The 16,038-nt window shown below is 41.3% G+C and overlaps 4 protein-coding genes across 11 annotated transcripts; 1 reads left to right on the forward strand and 3 right to left on the reverse strand.

Moving 5' to 3' along the window:
• The first annotated feature begins 149 nt into the window (after nt 1-149).
• Nucleotides 150-2,848, forward strand: gstz1 (glutathione S-transferase zeta 1). Of its 4 annotated transcripts, none has more exons than XM_040041908.1 (9): nt 150-303; nt 612-663; nt 756-823; nt 1,002-1,082; nt 1,328-1,453; nt 1,594-1,669; nt 2,100-2,152; nt 2,236-2,285; nt 2,671-2,848. In XM_040041908.1, the coding sequence occupies exons 1-9, from the start codon at nt 274-276 to the stop codon at nt 2,795-2,797; spliced, it is 663 nt and encodes a 220-aa protein (XP_039897842.1). In that variant the 5' UTR covers nt 150-273; the 3' UTR covers nt 2,798-2,848. The 4 variants fall into 4 exon arrangements, with proteins under 4 accessions (XP_039897842.1, XP_039897839.1, XP_039897840.1 ...); XM_040041905.1 differs by having other exon boundaries at nt 152-303; nt 963-1,082; XM_040041906.1 differs by lacking the exon at nt 150-303 and adding an exon at nt 327-532 and having other exon boundaries at nt 963-1,082.
• Nucleotides 2,849-2,895: 47 nt separating this feature from the next.
• zgc:163014 (uncharacterized protein LOC100038766 homolog) lies at nt 2,896-6,881 on the reverse strand. Its single transcript, XM_040041895.1, has 13 exons — nt 6,727-6,881; nt 6,452-6,622; nt 6,279-6,384; nt 5,594-5,731; nt 5,385-5,507; nt 5,119-5,296; nt 4,912-5,040; nt 4,583-4,770; nt 4,267-4,463; nt 4,098-4,189; nt 3,955-4,009; nt 3,632-3,729; nt 2,896-3,472 (listed from the first exon to the last, which is right to left on the reverse strand). The coding sequence occupies exons 1-13, from the start codon at nt 6,786-6,788 to the stop codon at nt 3,243-3,245; spliced, it is 1,767 nt and encodes a 588-aa protein (XP_039897829.1). The 5' UTR covers nt 6,789-6,881; the 3' UTR covers nt 2,896-3,242.
• Nucleotides 6,882-8,821: 1,940 nt separating this feature from the next.
• tmed8 (transmembrane p24 trafficking protein 8) lies at nt 8,822-11,730 on the reverse strand. Of its 4 annotated transcripts, none has more exons than XM_040041746.1 (6): nt 11,566-11,730; nt 11,117-11,233; nt 10,933-11,020; nt 10,726-10,837; nt 10,228-10,521; nt 8,822-10,117 (listed from the first exon to the last, which is right to left on the reverse strand). In XM_040041746.1, the coding sequence occupies exons 1-6, from the start codon at nt 11,637-11,639 to the stop codon at nt 9,900-9,902; spliced, it is 903 nt and encodes a 300-aa protein (XP_039897680.1). In that variant the 5' UTR covers nt 11,640-11,730; the 3' UTR covers nt 8,822-9,899. The 4 variants fall into 4 exon arrangements, with proteins under 4 accessions (XP_039897680.1, XP_039897681.1, XP_039897683.1 ...); XM_040041747.1 differs by having other exon boundaries at nt 10,726-10,819; nt 11,566-11,727; XM_040041749.1 differs by having other exon boundaries at nt 11,117-11,228; nt 11,566-11,684.
• Nucleotides 11,731-11,840: 110 nt separating this feature from the next.
• Nucleotides 11,841-15,962, reverse strand: noxred1 (NADP-dependent oxidoreductase domain containing 1). Of its 2 annotated transcripts, none has more exons than XM_040041745.1 (6): nt 15,306-15,962; nt 15,037-15,221; nt 13,958-14,138; nt 13,715-13,779; nt 13,391-13,589; nt 11,841-13,303 (listed from the first exon to the last, which is right to left on the reverse strand). In XM_040041745.1, the coding sequence occupies exons 1-6, from the start codon at nt 15,461-15,463 to the stop codon at nt 13,168-13,170; spliced, it is 924 nt and encodes a 307-aa protein (XP_039897679.1). In that variant the 5' UTR covers nt 15,464-15,962; the 3' UTR covers nt 11,841-13,167. The 2 variants fall into 2 exon arrangements, with proteins under 2 accessions (XP_039897679.1, XP_039897678.1); XM_040041744.1 differs by having other exon boundaries at nt 13,715-13,869.
• Nucleotides 15,963-16,038: the final 76 nt, after the last annotated feature.

The raw sequence follows: 16,038 nt of genomic DNA on the forward strand, positions 1-16,038 counted from the left end.
CCCTCTCACTAATAACGCAGCGTGATTGGGTTCTCGAGATTGCCTTCTGTCCAATCACGACTCCAGCTTTTGGATTAAACCCGCCCTAGCTATGGAACTCCACCAACTATTGGCTAATTAAACCAGTCAGTTCTCCTGTCAGGAAGTGTGTCTCAGCTGAGCTGTATCCACACGCAGTTTTGAACAAAGTGGGACTTTGCTATAAAGTGTGTGATCTTTAAGCGATCAGTGGCCCTTATCCAAAAGATTAAAGTGTTGTCGCAGCCAGCGACAATGCGCTTGTCGTTAGCCTGCCTCGCTAAGGTACTGTCACTGTTCGCCGGGTGTTATGTGTGCATCAGCTGCTTAATTTCAACCATATGAAGCCCAAATGGTGCTTAGTCATGGACCAAAGAGTAGGTAGGAGGGGGTTTAGGGGACACATCCTATTGGCTGCTCAAAGTGGATGAGATTTTTTGTAGAAAAAGTACTTGCAGTAACTGATCCAGTCTAGTCGAGGGAAATCTACAGAAGTATGGCAACTCAGACTAAGGTGAACCCACTGCATAAAACCACAAAGCAAAACTGACTTTGTTTCCAAACTGAATTAACATTTTCTGTTTTCTGTTCAGCCCATACTTCACGGATACTTCAGAAGCTCCTGCTCCTGGAGGGTTCGCATTGGTAAGTCATGCCCTGGGAATGTTCAGCTAAGCTTTGGTGTAACTTCTTTTTTTTTTTAAATCACTAAGGTAATGAACTTGTTTGTGCACCAGCTTTTGCTCTAAAAGGTGTTGAATATGACCAGCTTCCAGTCAATCTGATCAAAGATGGAGGGCAGCAGGTACAGTGTGCAGACAAACATGACAGTTTCTGCATGATTGCTTGAATATTAAAGAGTCCAAAATCCTGCTAAAACAATATGAAGTTTCTTAACAAGGTGCTGTCTTAAACAATAAAACCATGCATTTCTTTTTTTAAAGTCATGTGTTAGTCTGACAATGGCTCTCTCTGTGCCAAAGCTTACTGAGGAGTACAAAGCGCTAAACCCCATGCAACAAGTGCCTGCAGTGGAAATTGATGGCACCACTCTCTCTCAGTCGGTGAGTCTGCTTCCATAACACTGTCATGTTATCTTATTACATTTACTGAATATTTTGGTAATACTGGTAACAGTTCTGGTAAAAACATGACTTGTTTTCTAACCTTTAAGCATTTGCAGGTAGTTACTTTGTAATTTCAAATAAAATACATTAAAATTCCATTTAATTACACCTTTAGTCGGTGTATTTTTAATTACACCATGTAACATTAAAAAAACGTTACCAAAATTCTTTTGTTTATGTAGCTGGCAGTGATCCAGTACATCGATGAGACCAGACCAGGACCCCGTCTTCTTCCAGCAGACCCAAAGGCGCGTGCCCAGGTTAGGATGATAAGTGACCTCATTGCCTCGGGTATACAGCCCCTGCAGGTAAGCAGAACACGGTCCACAACGCCATCAGTTCAAATCTCTACTCTGGTTCACAAAAAAATCCATGCTTGCAATGTCAAGGTCAACCTGCAAGACCAGTAACTTTATCTTTTTTTTTTTTTAATTCCTGGACTTCGCAGAATTTGTATGTAATCCAGAAAATAGGAGCGGAGAAGATGCAGTGGTCTCAGCACTTCATCGATCGTGGTTTTCAAGGTAAGCGGAAGCCTGTCATCTACTCCTCTATGCTTCGTTTTAATTTTAAATGCGGAGAACTGCACTCTGAAAACACTTTGTTTTACACAGCAGATGATGAACTCCGAGTTGCCTCTATAAGTGCACATTTTTGCTGTCATTACAAAGCGTGACTCATCAGCTTAACCATCCTGCTTTGCTTTAATGTCGCAAGCAGGAAGGCTTTTAAAACTGACGACGATGATTAAATCAACAGTGATCCATTCCTGAGAACTTAACACAGAAGTACAAACTGCTAACTTTTCTGTTCTCCTAATATTTACATTTCCAAACTTTCCAAAGTAATAATCTAGATCTGCCCCACATTTGACACCCCTGCTCTATACATTAGAAACATGAAGTGATGAGAAAAATGCCAATGTGGTTTACATGCATGCGTTATTACCCCCAGCTCTTGAGCCAATTCTGAAGCAAACAGCGGGGAAATGCTGTGTAGGCGATGAGGTAAGAACATGAATATATCACAGGACAACATCTGGACAATTTCCAGCACAAAGATTACTTCTTACTTTCTGCTTCCCTTTTAGATTTCCATGGCAGACATCTGTCTGGTCCCACAGGTCTACAACGCAGAGAGGTATGCTATGAGAAGTTTCATAAAACTGCAATAGAAGCGCTACTTTAATAGAGATGGGCTTTCCACAAAATCCAATTTACATATTTTCCCTCTGGCGTGCAGTGCTGTTTCTCTGTCTAGTGCGTTTTGTTCAAGCTGACCAGCATTTAAGATGGTGGCTATAGAAACATCTGCCTTGTTTTAAATATGATGGAACCAGATGAAACTAGTTGTGCCACAAAGCGTCAAATAATACATTTGGAAGGTTAGCAGCAGCATCTCTTTCCAGAAATCAGAACAATTTACTTCTATTATATTCAAGAGAAGGCAGAGATCCCAAAACATGATATAACCTCAAAACAGCCTGTACAGGGAAGCATCACCAGTATGCTTTTAATGTCTACAGGTTCAAAGTGGATGTGGGGAAATATCCAACCATCAAACGGCTAAATGAAGCTTTACTTGAGATTGAAGCTTTCCAAGTGAGCCACCCATCACGCCAACCAGATACACCTGATGATCTGCGTGCTTAGTACAAAGCCACTGAGAAGTTGTTTGTGTTAAATAAAATGACTGAAAAGCGACTCTGTTCCACTGCAGTTACTTTAAATGACAAGAAAGGTTCAAGTAAAAAAAATATTTATTAGTATTTTAGCATGAAACTGAACTATGACTTGAATTTGCCTTCAAAAATCATACAGATACGTGGAGAAGAGGTACGGGACAATAATGTGTAAAAAAAAACAACGCTCAGATTTGCTATGCAAAGTGGAAAACCTCTCGTCTCACTGTTTGCAGCGCGTTGCCTGATTGTGATTTTCAAAGACACAAAGTAAAAGAATCACACAGGAGACACATGAATAGAAAATCAATGCAACAAAACACAAAGCAGAAGAATTAGTCTTCCAGACAAAACGCTCTTCTCATGTCTGATCACATCACGGGCCATGGTGGCTAAAAACTGTTTCCAATTTGGACTCATTTGTCAAAAGGAATCTCCACGGTGCATTTGATTGTGTCATCATAAAAGGAACCAGAGCAGTCCGACCCACCAAACACCAGCAATGCACACTGGATTTTAACATTTTCACCCTGTCCATGTGTCCCAGTGTCTCTTAGGATAGCGCTGCCCAAAAGCATCATGCTGTGTCCAGCACGAGGCCTGGAGCAAAGCAGGGGAGACACCAGTGAAGTCCACATATTCGTATCTGGGGGAGAAAAGAAATGAAGCTCGATTAAAAAGCAGCTGATTTCATCAATATTGATGCTTCGTGCAAAATAGCAACACTGGACTGAACCGGAACAAACACACCATATTTTTTAAATCCAATAATACTGAAGAAAAAAAACCAAACAACCCCGCTCACCTGTATTAAAGATGTGAACATCCTGCAGGGCTCCAATTGCACTGCACCCTCCACTGACTAAAATCCTGTTGTCTGAAACTGGGAGTGCTGCATGAAACCTGTCAATTGATATATAGAGAGGTTTTATCTGCATCATTATTATGGCCAATCTTTACATATTCTTAAATATGAATTACGTTCAGCTAAAAGAAAAGAATCTCACTAGGATGAATTTTGTGTTAAACAACATTAAAATTGCACTTGACTCTTTCTGGGATGCCCAAGGATACTACAACCAGATGGCTACATGGATGACATTTATCAAGGTTGATTAGTTTACTCACCCTCGAGGCAGCGGTGGCATGTTCCCACTCTTCACAGCTGTGTACTCCATAAATCCTGCACTCAGTAGGGAAAATGTAAGAATCAGTACAATCCTGGACACTCTGTTTCAATCTAAGGCGGTCAGTGGCGGTCTTTATCTTACCCAGATCTAACACATGGAGGTCGTTAAAGTAAGCAGCTGTCTTGCGTCCACCGAATATGATCAACTTCTGAGACAGAAGCGTAGTCGTGTGCCTGTTAAAAAGCATGAAATTAGCATTCCTGAGAATTAAGAAAGCACTTAGGGTACAGTAAATTTACTGAAGACTGACCCAAACCGAGGCAGAGGTCTGTCCCCTTCCACAATGGGCTGGTACCAGAGTCCAAACTCTGGGTTGAAGATGTATAGAGCATTACTGCAGGATTTATCCCCTGAGGAAAGGCTTGACTGAACTCCTCCAAAGACAAAAAGTTCTTTTTTGTAAAAGGCTGCAGAGTGATACGCTAAATTTGGAACGCTGCCTTTTGCCTTAAGGATGGGAAATATCCACAAATACAGCAATGAAAAGAAAAGAAAAAACAAAGAGCCTATTTCACATACATGCTTTTAAAGAATGTGAAAACGCAGCATGTTAACAACAAACCCACATTGACAAGCTTCCACTTCCAGGTCAGAGTATTAAGGATGTACAGCTCCGTGTAGCGCCGACCCTCCCTCAGGCCACCGTAAACAAAGACTGCTCTAGAGTCTGGGTCATAGGTTGCAGTGTGTCCTCGGGCACAGGGTGGTTCAGGTCCAGAAGCAGAGGAGTTCAGCGGGAACCAGAAGTCACCGTCTGAAAAGAGGTCAGGTAACGATTAAGTACAAATGCTTCCTCCACCGGTGCCGCACACCTTCACTCTAGTGACATGCTTTATAGATACAGGGAGCTAATATACATATATGGCCAGATGTATATTCAGCAAAGTCCACTGACCCAACTCGAGCTTCCACAGGGAGTCCTTGCAGTAGTTTTGTTCTGAAGTCTCCCCTCCAATGAGGATGGCAGTATCAGGGTCACTCAGACACATGGTGTGGCACCAACGCTTTGACGGACACGCTGAAACTAATCACAAATCTTTGTAAAAGCCACTTCTGTGCAATCCTGTGTAATCCCAATATTTTTTTCCTTTTTGCCTCTGACCTCCTCTGTTCTCACTCTTTATGAGCACAGTCATTTCTTCTTGACCGTTTATCCCGGATGACCTCATCTTCTTAGGGGTCGAAGCTTGGTCTACATCCTCTGAGAGGCTGCCCACGTCCTCAGAGCTCCACCTCAGTTGGCCTCTCCTACCAATGACTGTACGTCTGGGTGTCTTTTCCTTCCAGTCACACAGAGCGCACAGCAGACCTGCGTCAGTTACTGCCCTCACATGCAGACACTAACATACACCTAAGGATAACACTCACTGTAGGCCACACTGGAGGTTTATTCCCCACAGCGGAGTCACTGGTGTCGACTTTATTGACTTGGATCTCAGCAAAGCACACGCTGTCGCTCCTGTCGCTCAGGTGTGAGGTCTCAGAAGTCACCTGGATTTGTATTAATTGAACAATCATGACGCTCGAAAACCAAAGCGTGCGTTCCCACTGAACTATTTTGGCCCCGTTTATCTCACCGTTTCACTTTCAGCATCTTGGGTGTGTAATGTGGTGGAATGATCGGTCACATCGTGCCCTTCGGGGAACAAGCATTTCCTTTGAACCAAAGGGGTACTGCTGAAGACGCTGGAGTTGTCCTGTGGCTGGTCACAAGTCTTGGCACGAAATAAACAAGTGAAATGCCACTATGCAATATCAGCTACGGACTGCTTTTTTGTTTTAAATCCCACATATAGGCATGATGCCTAGCACTCTGACGCAAAGAAAGCAGGGAGTGTAATGGAAACTAGCACAAAGAAATGAATATTAAATGACAATATATGCCATAAAGCTATTTATAGCAAGGTGAAAATGGTGGAATCCGATTCTGTTTTCCAAGAGTTATTTATATTTTCACAAAAAAAGAAAAAAAAAAAAAAAGCAGTCAGCATAAGATATTAGGTTAAACTTCACCTTCCTTTTAGGCTTATTGTATCTACTCAGTACAGGAGTTGGATTAATTGCATTCAGATAAGCTATATTTGCCCTTTGCATGCTATAACCTGTAGCCTGAACAGTTTGTGTGTTTTAAAGTGAGGCTATATGTAAATTCCCCACTGCATTTAACCATTAGTAAAATAACCCAGACCCATTACCAACACAAACATGAGCTCTAGGTGAGTTTTTTCGGATCTGGTCGCGCTAAATACTTGTGTTTTGTACCTCTTCAGAGACTGTGAGTAAAATCTTGCCATAAACTCCCCTCCTGCCCCTCTCTGCAGCCACTTTGACCATCTCTGGGCTCCAGTCACCTTCCCAAGTCAGACACCTGAGCACAAAGAGATCTCAGCAAACTCTAGTTTACAAATTCACAACCTTGCGGCTACTTCACGAACCTAAATTGAGAGGATAGAATCCCAATTTTCTGAGCTGGTACTTCTGCACTGACCAGAACCTCGACTGAAATTGTGGTCAAACTGCATTCCCACTGTCCCAGACCGAAGATGACCAGCTGCTTAGGAAGAGGCAGCGGGACATGGACTTGAAAGCACCTCCGGTTAGATTTGCTGTGAAGAGTGAGTCCAAGTAGTGATTCTTCGCGTCCTTAATAATCTGTCAACATGTTTGTTTGTTTTTTTAATTATTATTATGTATTTATCAAACGACATACCTAATAAACTGGCGGGGGACGTCACGCAAAGACCAAAGGACATAAAAATTCAGTCTCCCCATGTTGTTTTACGGATCCAATACGTTCTGAGAGCAGCAAACATCGGCGGTACTTAGATCTCCAGTGCTAACCTCTGATTGGCCGAGAGGAGCTCGAGGCCGTGGTGAACACGCACAGGTGAGAGGTCAAAGTAATTAAGTAATAGGCCCCCTAGTGGATCTGCTGGTTGGACTCCAGATGCCTCACTGCCTTTCTATATGTCTTTGGATAAAGGGAAGTCAAGTGTATGACTGAACATCTATCCATTCGCTTAGCAAATTCAAGATCTTTGTCTCATAACAAGAATAAAAATAAAATAGTTACAATTTAAACTCTAAACACCAAATATCTGCTATCAGTATTTATTATGGATCTGTACGGGCTAACTGAATAGACTTTCAAAGTCATTTCATTGTTTTATAGACACACAATTAATTGGCATGATCAAATTTCGTCAGTCATATTTGCTTCACGTATCATTGGTGATCAAGCGAGAACCTCCACTGCACTAATAGCAATATCAGATGAGAGTTCTAGCTTCTCTCATCAGTAGGTGAGAGTGGGGCCGCTTAGGTACGAGGTCCGTCCAGGAAATGTGGCTTGTGGCTACCATCTCTACTACTACACTGTTTCCCTCATGTTAGCACTTATAGTTTTGGGGGGGGGGATTATATATGGTACAAAGAAACTTCTGAGTGTATTAGACTTGTGTTTCAGCCATCTAGAAAATGACTGATATCTGAAATTTTCAAACAGTGAATGAACTTTTATTAAAAAGACTAATTGTGCACTGTGGTCGTAAAGGGATGGACATGGTCAGGAAAAATATTCAGGTAGGCTGTGGTGTTTTGATGGCGTGCACTTGGTACTTAGGGGGCCCAAAATAAGCCAACAAAATATAATCATGTCAGTTCTTGGGCTCTGTGGTGTTAATGCAGTGTGGTTGTGTCATATTACTTTATTATTCTGTCCACCCTCAGGAGCAACATTTCATCCAAGAGGCGACAATGCTAAAAACAGCTTCTATTATAGTTGCAGTCTGAAACCATGCACTCTGGTTCTTACTTAATGAGACCCAAGCTGATGTAGTGTTTGGAATAACAAGAGTAAATCGATATATTTATCTTCATCTTTATTCTGATTGTTTATATCACAAGAAATTAAGTGATAAAAACAAAGAAGAAATCAAATGACAAACTAAACAGGTGTAGGTTGATGCTACAGCTTATATAACACCTGCTCATGACGCCAGACCAAAAAATGACCGCATAAGGAAAATTAGATCCCAAACCTCCGATTTACATACAGAACCAAGACAAACCATAAAAAAAGAAAGAAAAGGAGCATTTATCACAGTACTGAATAATTATGTTAGTCCTATGCAATTTTTTAAGCAGTCGAGTGTGCTGCAAATTTTTATTTAGTCAGTACAGTTCCAAAGGCCTCGAAACAGAAACTCAATGACTGTTCACATTTGTGCTAACCTTGGGTTTCTCAAAATAATATAACTTCATCTTCATTTGTATTTATTATCCCCTTTTTTTAAACAGCTTCTGGATGCCAGCTGGCATTCGACCATCATATGCTTGTAGATAATGTGGATTATGTTAGAATCTAGTACATCTTTATATTTCCGTGAAGTTAATTGAATAAATAATGAATTTGATGATACTAAGAGTAGCTTTCCATAAATTATTGACCATTTTTCTTTAAAAAAAGAAAAAAATCCAGTAAAGCCCAAGCAAGGCTAGCTGCGTCGTAAGATTGTGAGAGGCCTTAAGGGAGAACTGAAAATAAAACCTGGTTTCATCAGCACCTCTGTGCAACTATTACATCAATCCCCTTATGTCACAATTTAATGGAAACACAAGGGGCCACCCTGAAGTGCTTTCTAATCCTGGATGTGCAGCGAGACTGTTATGAAATGACAGGGTCTCGGGTGAAATGCGCAGCTTTGGCTGGCCATTTATTATTTTTTTTTTTTCTCAAGCTGTCCAGTAATCGACCGTGATTCATGCTGGTTTTATCTAACCGCCTCAATTAACCACAAAGGAAATGAGACAATGGTCTGTTTATTGAGGAATTAGAAATTTCAGGATTTGATTCCATCAGCATAACTTACAGCGAGGGTTTAGTACAGTAACAGTATCAGTTGCTTTACAGTATGCTGTATACAACGTCAGCAGCCAGATCTGTGAAATCTTTGGAAGATGCACAAAGAGTGATTGAAATGAGGAAAGAAAGATAATCTTTTTTTTTAAAAAAAGACCAAAAACAAAACAGTAACTTACTTCTTAGACTTGTGCACAAAAAATAATCTACCTCCAAACATAATGAAAGTGTGCAAGTCAAATGTAAATATTGATTTTTTTATTACATAAGGAGAGCTGCATGTGATAAGGGATGGCTTTTAATTGTGTCATAAAAAGCACAGTCTGATTACCACTTGCTTCAGTACATTCGACTTATATATATTCTTTAACCAACACACCACTGTGACAGCAGACATCGCCATACTCTGAATTTACATAATCTGAAATCTCACGTGATTAGGATCAATACAGAGAAGAAAAAAATAAGTTAGGTTGGTAACAAAGACAAAGGAATAAGAATAATAAGAAAGAAAAAAAAAAGGTGCACAAGCTCACACACACACACACACACACACACACACACACACACACACACACACACACACACACACACACAAAACAAAGCTTCTTTCTTTAGATCATAGCTGATTTAACACAGTTATACCCGTGCAGGTCTTCCCTGATCACTGCTACCATAGATCTGTTACAGGTGAAGACAATAGATATTTTATGATGGGCACTTGACCAAATAGCACGGTGCACACATGGGAAAAATGGCACATATGCAAGGCTTCTTCAAACACATGTTAGCAAGACACTGAAGCGTTTGAAATCTGTGGGATTACAAACTTAAATTCAACAAGAGACAACACAAGCAGACGGTGCTAAAAAATATTTATATATATATATATTTTTTTTTTTCTGTTTTATTTTAGAATTTCAATTACGTCTCCTCCCCATCCCTCCCCCAACAAGTGTGGAATCAAAAATAGTTCATTGTTCTTCAGTAAATTGTACATTCATAAGCGATAAATTGGCATCTCAGGCACTATAATAAACCCTGTAGTAAAGTGTTTTATTTCGCCAAAGGGAGTAGGAGTTGTCAAACTTCAGGAGATAAGTGCCTTCACCTGGAAATTCGTGGCTCCCCCCCTGCACGGACAGGTGGCTGTCCTGGCGGTACACGGGGAGGATTTCAGACAAGTTAGAGTTGGTGTGAGTTTTGGAGCCCTTCTCGACGTCCCCGTTGCCGACGGGCCCTGCAGAAATCACATGATCCACAAAGTCAACACACCGAATCGTAACCCCAGTGGGGGGAAAACATATAAAAGTACAACTGCCATCGCAAAGAGGGGCGTCGGCGCCTGACCTTCAAGCTCCTCCTCTTCGTCCTCGTCATCGCTCGACTCGCTGATATGCACCGTGATGGACCGGCTCGTCACGGGAGTCCAGTCAAAATAGATGCCGAAGCCAATGTCGTAGCCGTCTGTGGCAAACTCCCAGCACACTTTATTGGCTTCGGGCACGGTGGGCACATGGACCGTCATGATGTCGCCTCGGTACACGGTCACCATGCTGTCCTTCTCTGTTCGGAGCTTCACCTTTAACTCCTTCACAGCAGCAGATGTCCAAGTTGTCGGGGGGTTCAGGGGCGGCATCTGGGCTGCCATCAGAAGGGACACGCGGCAGTGACTTTAACAAGATGTGACAGCAACTGCAACACTTTATCCAACTCATTTTAAGATGGCAAAATCTCAAGCAAATACTGTGCACGCACACTGCAATTAGCGGGACGTTTATGAACCCGCAGAGTCAGAATCACTGCTGAACAAAGCAGCTGTCACTATGGCACACTGCAGGTCCTCACCTTTCATCTCGGCGGAGAGCTGACAGCTCCCTGCACTGCTGTTCTCCTCGCCTCCTTCCCCCAGGGCCAGCTCAGCAGGGGCCTCTTCATTACCCTCAATATGCGCACACATCAGGGTTATTATTGTAAAGACTTAAATTGTTAGACTATGCCTCCCTATTTACTGCAACTTGTTTACAGCTCACCTAAGCACACAGTATTACCTACCTCAGAAAGACGTCCTGAATCCTCCTTGGTGTCATCCATACTGTCTTTGGACTGAGTAAAGCTCTCTGAAAGATTTGTATTCTGCAGCCTTAAGTAAAGAAAGAATAGAAATTTTAAACCAAGATAACATTCAGACCACCCATCTGCATAGCAGCTCCATTTAAAAGCCGCAGCAACAGGTTACCTGTCCGGCGGCGTGTTGTCGCACTGTTTGGCTGTTACTCCGGGGAAAGATGAGAAAGACAGTGATGAAAGCCGTGACTGGAGCTGTGATGTAGCCTCTAATCTCTCCATGGCTGTCCTGAGAAGGCAAACACCTCAGTCTGCGTGGCTGCAAAAAGATGAAACCCCGCCCCTCCCAACCACAGGGGAGGGAGACGGGTGAAGCTAGCCTCCTAAAGCAGGCTGTTTAAACTAAACAAGCTGCCGTTTCACATAATAAACCCCGTCAACCGCAGTATTGCCTTCTGATTTAACAGTCAAAGCAGTAGCGACGAGCTGTGTTTACATGTGCGTGGAACTCTAGCTTCATGAACCAGGCTAGCTGTTAGCTTATAGCTCACGCTAGCTAACCAGCGAGCAGTTAAAAGGACAGCCGAAGCTGCGGACACAACACCCAAAAACTTATCTCACCACAACGTAGCGTCGAAAATATGATGTGATTTTAGTTTAATCAAACTCAGGGACATGAGGAAAACCGCCTCCATATCCCTGCAGTCATGTGAGGGACCTCTCCACAGTGCTGCCGCTGCTGCTTCTGCTGCTCAACAGGAAAAAACAGACCCGGATTTTTTGACACTTCCGTCTTTTCTCGGAAAATCAGCGAATCTGCATCCTTACCAGGAGCCTACTGCAGCTCCTCTGAGGACATACGCCGCTGCTTAATATTTAAACCAGTCTAAAAGTATACGTCCCAAAGCCAAATCATAAACACAGATTATTTAACAAAATCTAACAACTATCTTTTTTTTTTCAGTTTTAAGTCTTTTTTCTCATGATACAGTACTCTGCAAAGGTCTTGAGGCACCCCCCCCTTTCTTATTCAATTGGGAAAATCTAGGAAAGAAATAGGAAATTTAATAAAACGTGTACATACATGGAAAGAGAACATGTAAGACAAAAGCAGAGTTTGTTCAACTACAGCTCTCTTAGACAAGCTTTCCTGTTATTTCTTTAAGCAGTCTTTAAAGCTCTTCTCTAGATGTTGGCTGTATTTTTGTTCCATTCCCTGTCAAGATGATCCCACACTGTTTCAATATTGTTGAGATCCAGGATCTGGGGAGGCGATCCATGACTGACAGTGTTCCCCTGTGCGTAGTATGCTCTTAATGCATTGGCAGTGCATGTGGGATCATCGTCATGCTGAAAAATGAAGCTTTTGGCAATCAAACCTAATGTTGTTGCATTAATTTCAACAAGATCCCCAACACCACTGGCTTAAATGCCAACCCAAACTATGACAGTGCCTCCACCGTGTCTTGCAGATGGCTGTAGACACTCACTGTTGTACCTCACCCCCGATCTCCTCTGTATGTCACATCTGGATTCATTACTCCATCGGACCTGTCTTCAGTTCATTTGGTGTGTAATTTGGTATACTTCAGCTGTTTCTCCCCATTTTCCTTATTTAAGATAGGCTTCTTGACAGAAGTCTTTCCACTGAGATCTTTACTGACAAGGCTGCAGTGAACAGTAGATGAAGGTCCAGGTTTTTTGCAAGAGGCTGCCATCACCAAAGTAGCTACAGATACAACTTAAAATTGGTTCTTTCCCAAGTCGCCTGTGCTGTATAGAGACAACACTTGTTCATCCATGAGTGCATTTTTTGATGCTTTAATGTTTCATAGGTCAGTGTTAAGTGGCTTAATAGAGAAAATAAAAAAACATATTAAGCTTGAGACTTTTGCACAGCACTGTAACTGTACTGCATAAAAGTATCTGAAGTAAACCTATATCTACATTTCACAAACTTTAGTGAGTCCTTCATGTTATAAAATGATTTTCATTCAAAATTGAAAATGTAACACAGTAATACAAATTTTGAATTGGAAGCACACTGACCAGCCTCATTATTTAAGACAGGTCACAAAAAGCTAAACAGACTTTTATTTACTTTTTAATTTTTCGTATTGTTATGTATGCTTTCAAAATGAGACATGGTTCCCCAGCAGATTTTTCCATCACAGAGACTGAGTTCACGTATTAGTGATTTTAATGCTGTGGCTGATCAGTGTGTCACTTTGCTGGTGTCTCCATCTGGGATTTATAAGCTGCAGAGAGGCACTGTTGCACAGATTTACTGCTTGATAGAAAGCGCAGCAGCGGGGTCTCCCTGATCTGGGCATCCATAAGTGAAATCCAGGGAAAAGGCCTTTTTGGAATAAAGTTGAAATATATAATTATTATTTAAATGAGATATATGACAGTTTAAAAAACAAACAAACACTGATCTACTCACTCATCTGAGAGAAGAGAAGATGCATAGGATGAATTGATGAAACTGTGTGCATTTAATTGCACAGTGTCTCCACATTTTTCTTTAAATATTGATTTAATTAAGAGGAGAGCCTCACTGGATCCCAGACTGGCAGAGGTGCAGATATTCAACAGGATATACAGCACCGCACACACCCAGTTCAGACCCAGAGAAATACCTCCTACATGTGGAATCAAAAGGTACAAACTAAGAACAGAACTTGTAAAGAACTTGTTTAACTGAAGCTCATGCAAAATACTTTCTGTCACATATGAAACAAAATGAAAAGATGCTGAAGTGACATACCTTTCATTGTGAGAGGACACGATGCTTCTATCAGCAAAGGATCTGCTAAAGCTGAGGCCACATGACTGCAGGACAGCCAAACATCCACAGTGTCACAAGAGACAACGTCATACTTTGGCTTCAGGATGTAGTCGTGTCCAAGAAGCTTAGCTAATCTGAGACAGTAATTCAAAAGAAAGCGATTCATTGACCCAACCCCCCCAAGAAATGACCAGTCCTATGTGTGTGTGAATATGGCTGTACCTGGTGACGGGAATGGCAGAGGTGAAACTGTACACAAGGCAGTGTTTTGCCAGATGAGAGCGGAGATCAACACAGACTTTTGGGATTTGAGAGGGCAGACAGCAAAGGAAAAGAACATCCGCCCATGCTGCCAGTCTGCGATTGTCAAAGAAACATTCAACTTCTGTATGGACAAATTCCACTGAAACACAGAACATACAACGATCTTAGCAAACACTTTTTTTTTTTTATCAGTACACACGGAAGTTTGGTCCAAGTGCAATTTAGTTAAACCAACACATGCTTAATGATTAACTCAAGAATACCATAGAGTCACAACAAGCAACCAATAACTATTCATAGTCTTAAAAGGGCATAACTGAAAAAACAAAACAACAACAACCTAGCTTAAATCTGCTCAAAAATGCATCTGGGTAGCTTAAAAATTTAAGAGTGAAGAGAGTCATTAAGGAAGCGTATGGAAACCCCTCAGATTACCCACTATCTGAAACAAGGAGCTTTAGCTTCTCATCCCTTAAGCCAGCCTTCTTCTGACTGGCTGCCCCTTGCAAACAGAAGGTTTGACCATATTAGTGGTATCCACTCTGAGTGATATCATGAGGAGCCAGCAGTAGGAAACCTAGCATTTATAGCCACATGAACAGCGATCTTTCACCTCACATAGGTTACTTCAACGAAAGAATCTAATTATTTGAAGCTTTGACCACGTCTAATATGAGCATCCACCACTGTAACGCTCTATAAACACAACAGAATAAAAAGGAAATAGGTCCACCACTTTAAGATTATGCGTCTCATGACATTTAAATCCTGTCACAAGAAATTATTATACTCATATTGTATACAGCATTTGTATTCTATTTTATTCGATTGTATATAGTATTTTATTTTTATTATATTCTATTGTGTACAGTATCTTATGGATATACTATTCCATTGTTTTTTCTATGCAACTTTGCACTGTCCACTGCTGTAACAAAACAAATTTCCCATGCGTGGGACTAATAAAGCTTATCTTATCTTAAATCCACTGCATCACAAGCATTTTTCTCAGATTTGGGCTTTTTGTGCGTGTGTACCTGCTAACTCTGGTCTCCTAGTGGAGATCTTAATATGTGAGGGTTTGATTTTGCTCTTTTCAAGAAGTGCTAGGCACAGCTGTTTTCCCAGATGGCCCATCCCAAGTATACCCACGCGGAGGTCGTCGTGCTCTCCTGGTGCCACTGGCTTTCTGATTTTCGCTGTGCGCCTTCTGATGGCACATCTATAATACAAATGAATGAAGCAGCTCAGACAGATTAAAATATACTCAAATGACTGCAAGACTATACGTGTGGGATGAGTTCACCTTAGTGAGTCAATGAGCTCACACACGAAAGCTGCGTGCGCGCACCCGCAAAATGTCAGTCCAGCCGAGCGCGCCCGGAGGTAAAGTAACTTCTTTTCGTCGTCAGCGAGCCCGCTCCCAAAACACAGAGTGCTCAGGTCGGCGACTATGTCCGCCATCACCAACACTCTTTGAGCACACAGTTAAAATATTAAACCTTTTAAAACAGTCCAAGTCTACGCTCTTAACACTTTTCAATGGAGATTTGGGAACCAGTTCTGTTGCCATGCCAACATTAACTTAGCGAGGTTAGACTTTCAAAATAAAAATCACTTGACAGACGGACGTATAGTTTTCAGAATAAAATATATAAAGCAAACGTTGAAATATGATGCTAACACAACTCCTAAGGTTTACAAAAATGTCTAGAGTCTAAGTAAATAAACACCAACCAAGCACAGTGTTAATTTCACCGTTTTTATTTCTCCATCATGCTTTTAATACAAATTCATGAGTCACCTGTACATATATTTACAAGAAATAATACTCTTACCACATAACCAAAAAAGGAAGAAAAAATAAAAATCAAGACTTAGCAACACAATTGATCACATCAGACATCAATATATAAACATATAGCTTAATAATAATTAAAAAAAATAAACAAATGAGATTATCAGTACATTAAGACTTTACTTATGGATCTTGAGTAGATTCACTTTGTCAACAATTCAAAAATGTGAGCATGAGACTG

Source organism: Simochromis diagramma, unplaced genomic scaffold (genome assembly GCF_900408965.1).
Source record: "Simochromis diagramma unplaced genomic scaffold, fSimDia1.1 OVJJ01000304.1, whole genome shotgun sequence".
NCBI classification, from domain to species: Eukaryota; Metazoa; Chordata; class Actinopteri; order Cichliformes; family Cichlidae; genus Simochromis; species Simochromis diagramma.

Bases quoted from the DNA above. Each gene is read 5' to 3' on its own strand.
- gstz1 (XM_040041905.1), top strand. From the start codon at position 274: ATGCGCTTGTCGTTAGCCTGCCTCGCTAAG. The intron at 824-962 runs GTACAGTGTGCA...CTTTTTTTAAAG, and splicing joins TCAAAGATGGAGGGCAGCAG to TCATGTGTTAGTCTGACAAT. The intron at 1,454-1,593 runs GTAAGCAGAACA...TGGACTTCGCAG, and splicing joins CGGGTATACAGCCCCTGCAG to AATTTGTATGTAATCCAGAA.
- zgc:163014 (XM_040041895.1), bottom strand. From the start codon at position 6,788: ATGGGGAGACTGAATTTTTATGTCCTTTGGTCTTTGCGTGACGTCCCC. The intron at 5,297-5,384 runs GTGAGTGTTATC...TGTGACTGGAAG, and splicing joins AACCTCCAGTGTGGCCTACA to GAAAAGACACCCAGACGTAC. The intron at 4,771-4,911 runs GTCAGTGGACTT...ACCTCTTTTCAG, and splicing joins CCTGTGGAAGCTCGAGTTGG to ACGGTGACTTCTGGTTCCCG.
- tmed8 (XM_040041746.1), bottom strand. From the start codon at position 11,639: ATGGAGGCGGTTTTCCTCATGTCCCTGAGTTTGATTAAACTAAAATCA. The intron at 11,234-11,565 runs GTGAGATAAGTT...TTGCCTTCTCAG, and splicing joins ATTTTCGACGCTACGTTGTG to GACAGCCATGGAGAGATTAG. The intron at 10,118-10,227 runs GTCAGGCGCCGA...TGATTTCTGCAG, and splicing joins CGAAGAGGAGGAGCTTGAAG to GGCCCGTCGGCAACGGGGAC.
- noxred1 (XM_040041744.1), bottom strand. From the start codon at position 15,463: ATGGCGGACATAGTCGCCGACCTGAGCACTCTGTGTTTTGGGAGCGGG. The intron at 14,139-15,036 runs GTACACACGCAC...TCTGTGTTTCAG, and splicing joins TAGGAGACCAGAGTTAGCAG to TGGAATTTGTCCATACAGAA. The intron at 13,304-13,390 runs GTGAGTAGATCA...TATTCCAAAAAG, and splicing joins TCTTCTCTTCTCTCAGATGA to GCCTTTTCCCTGGATTTCAC.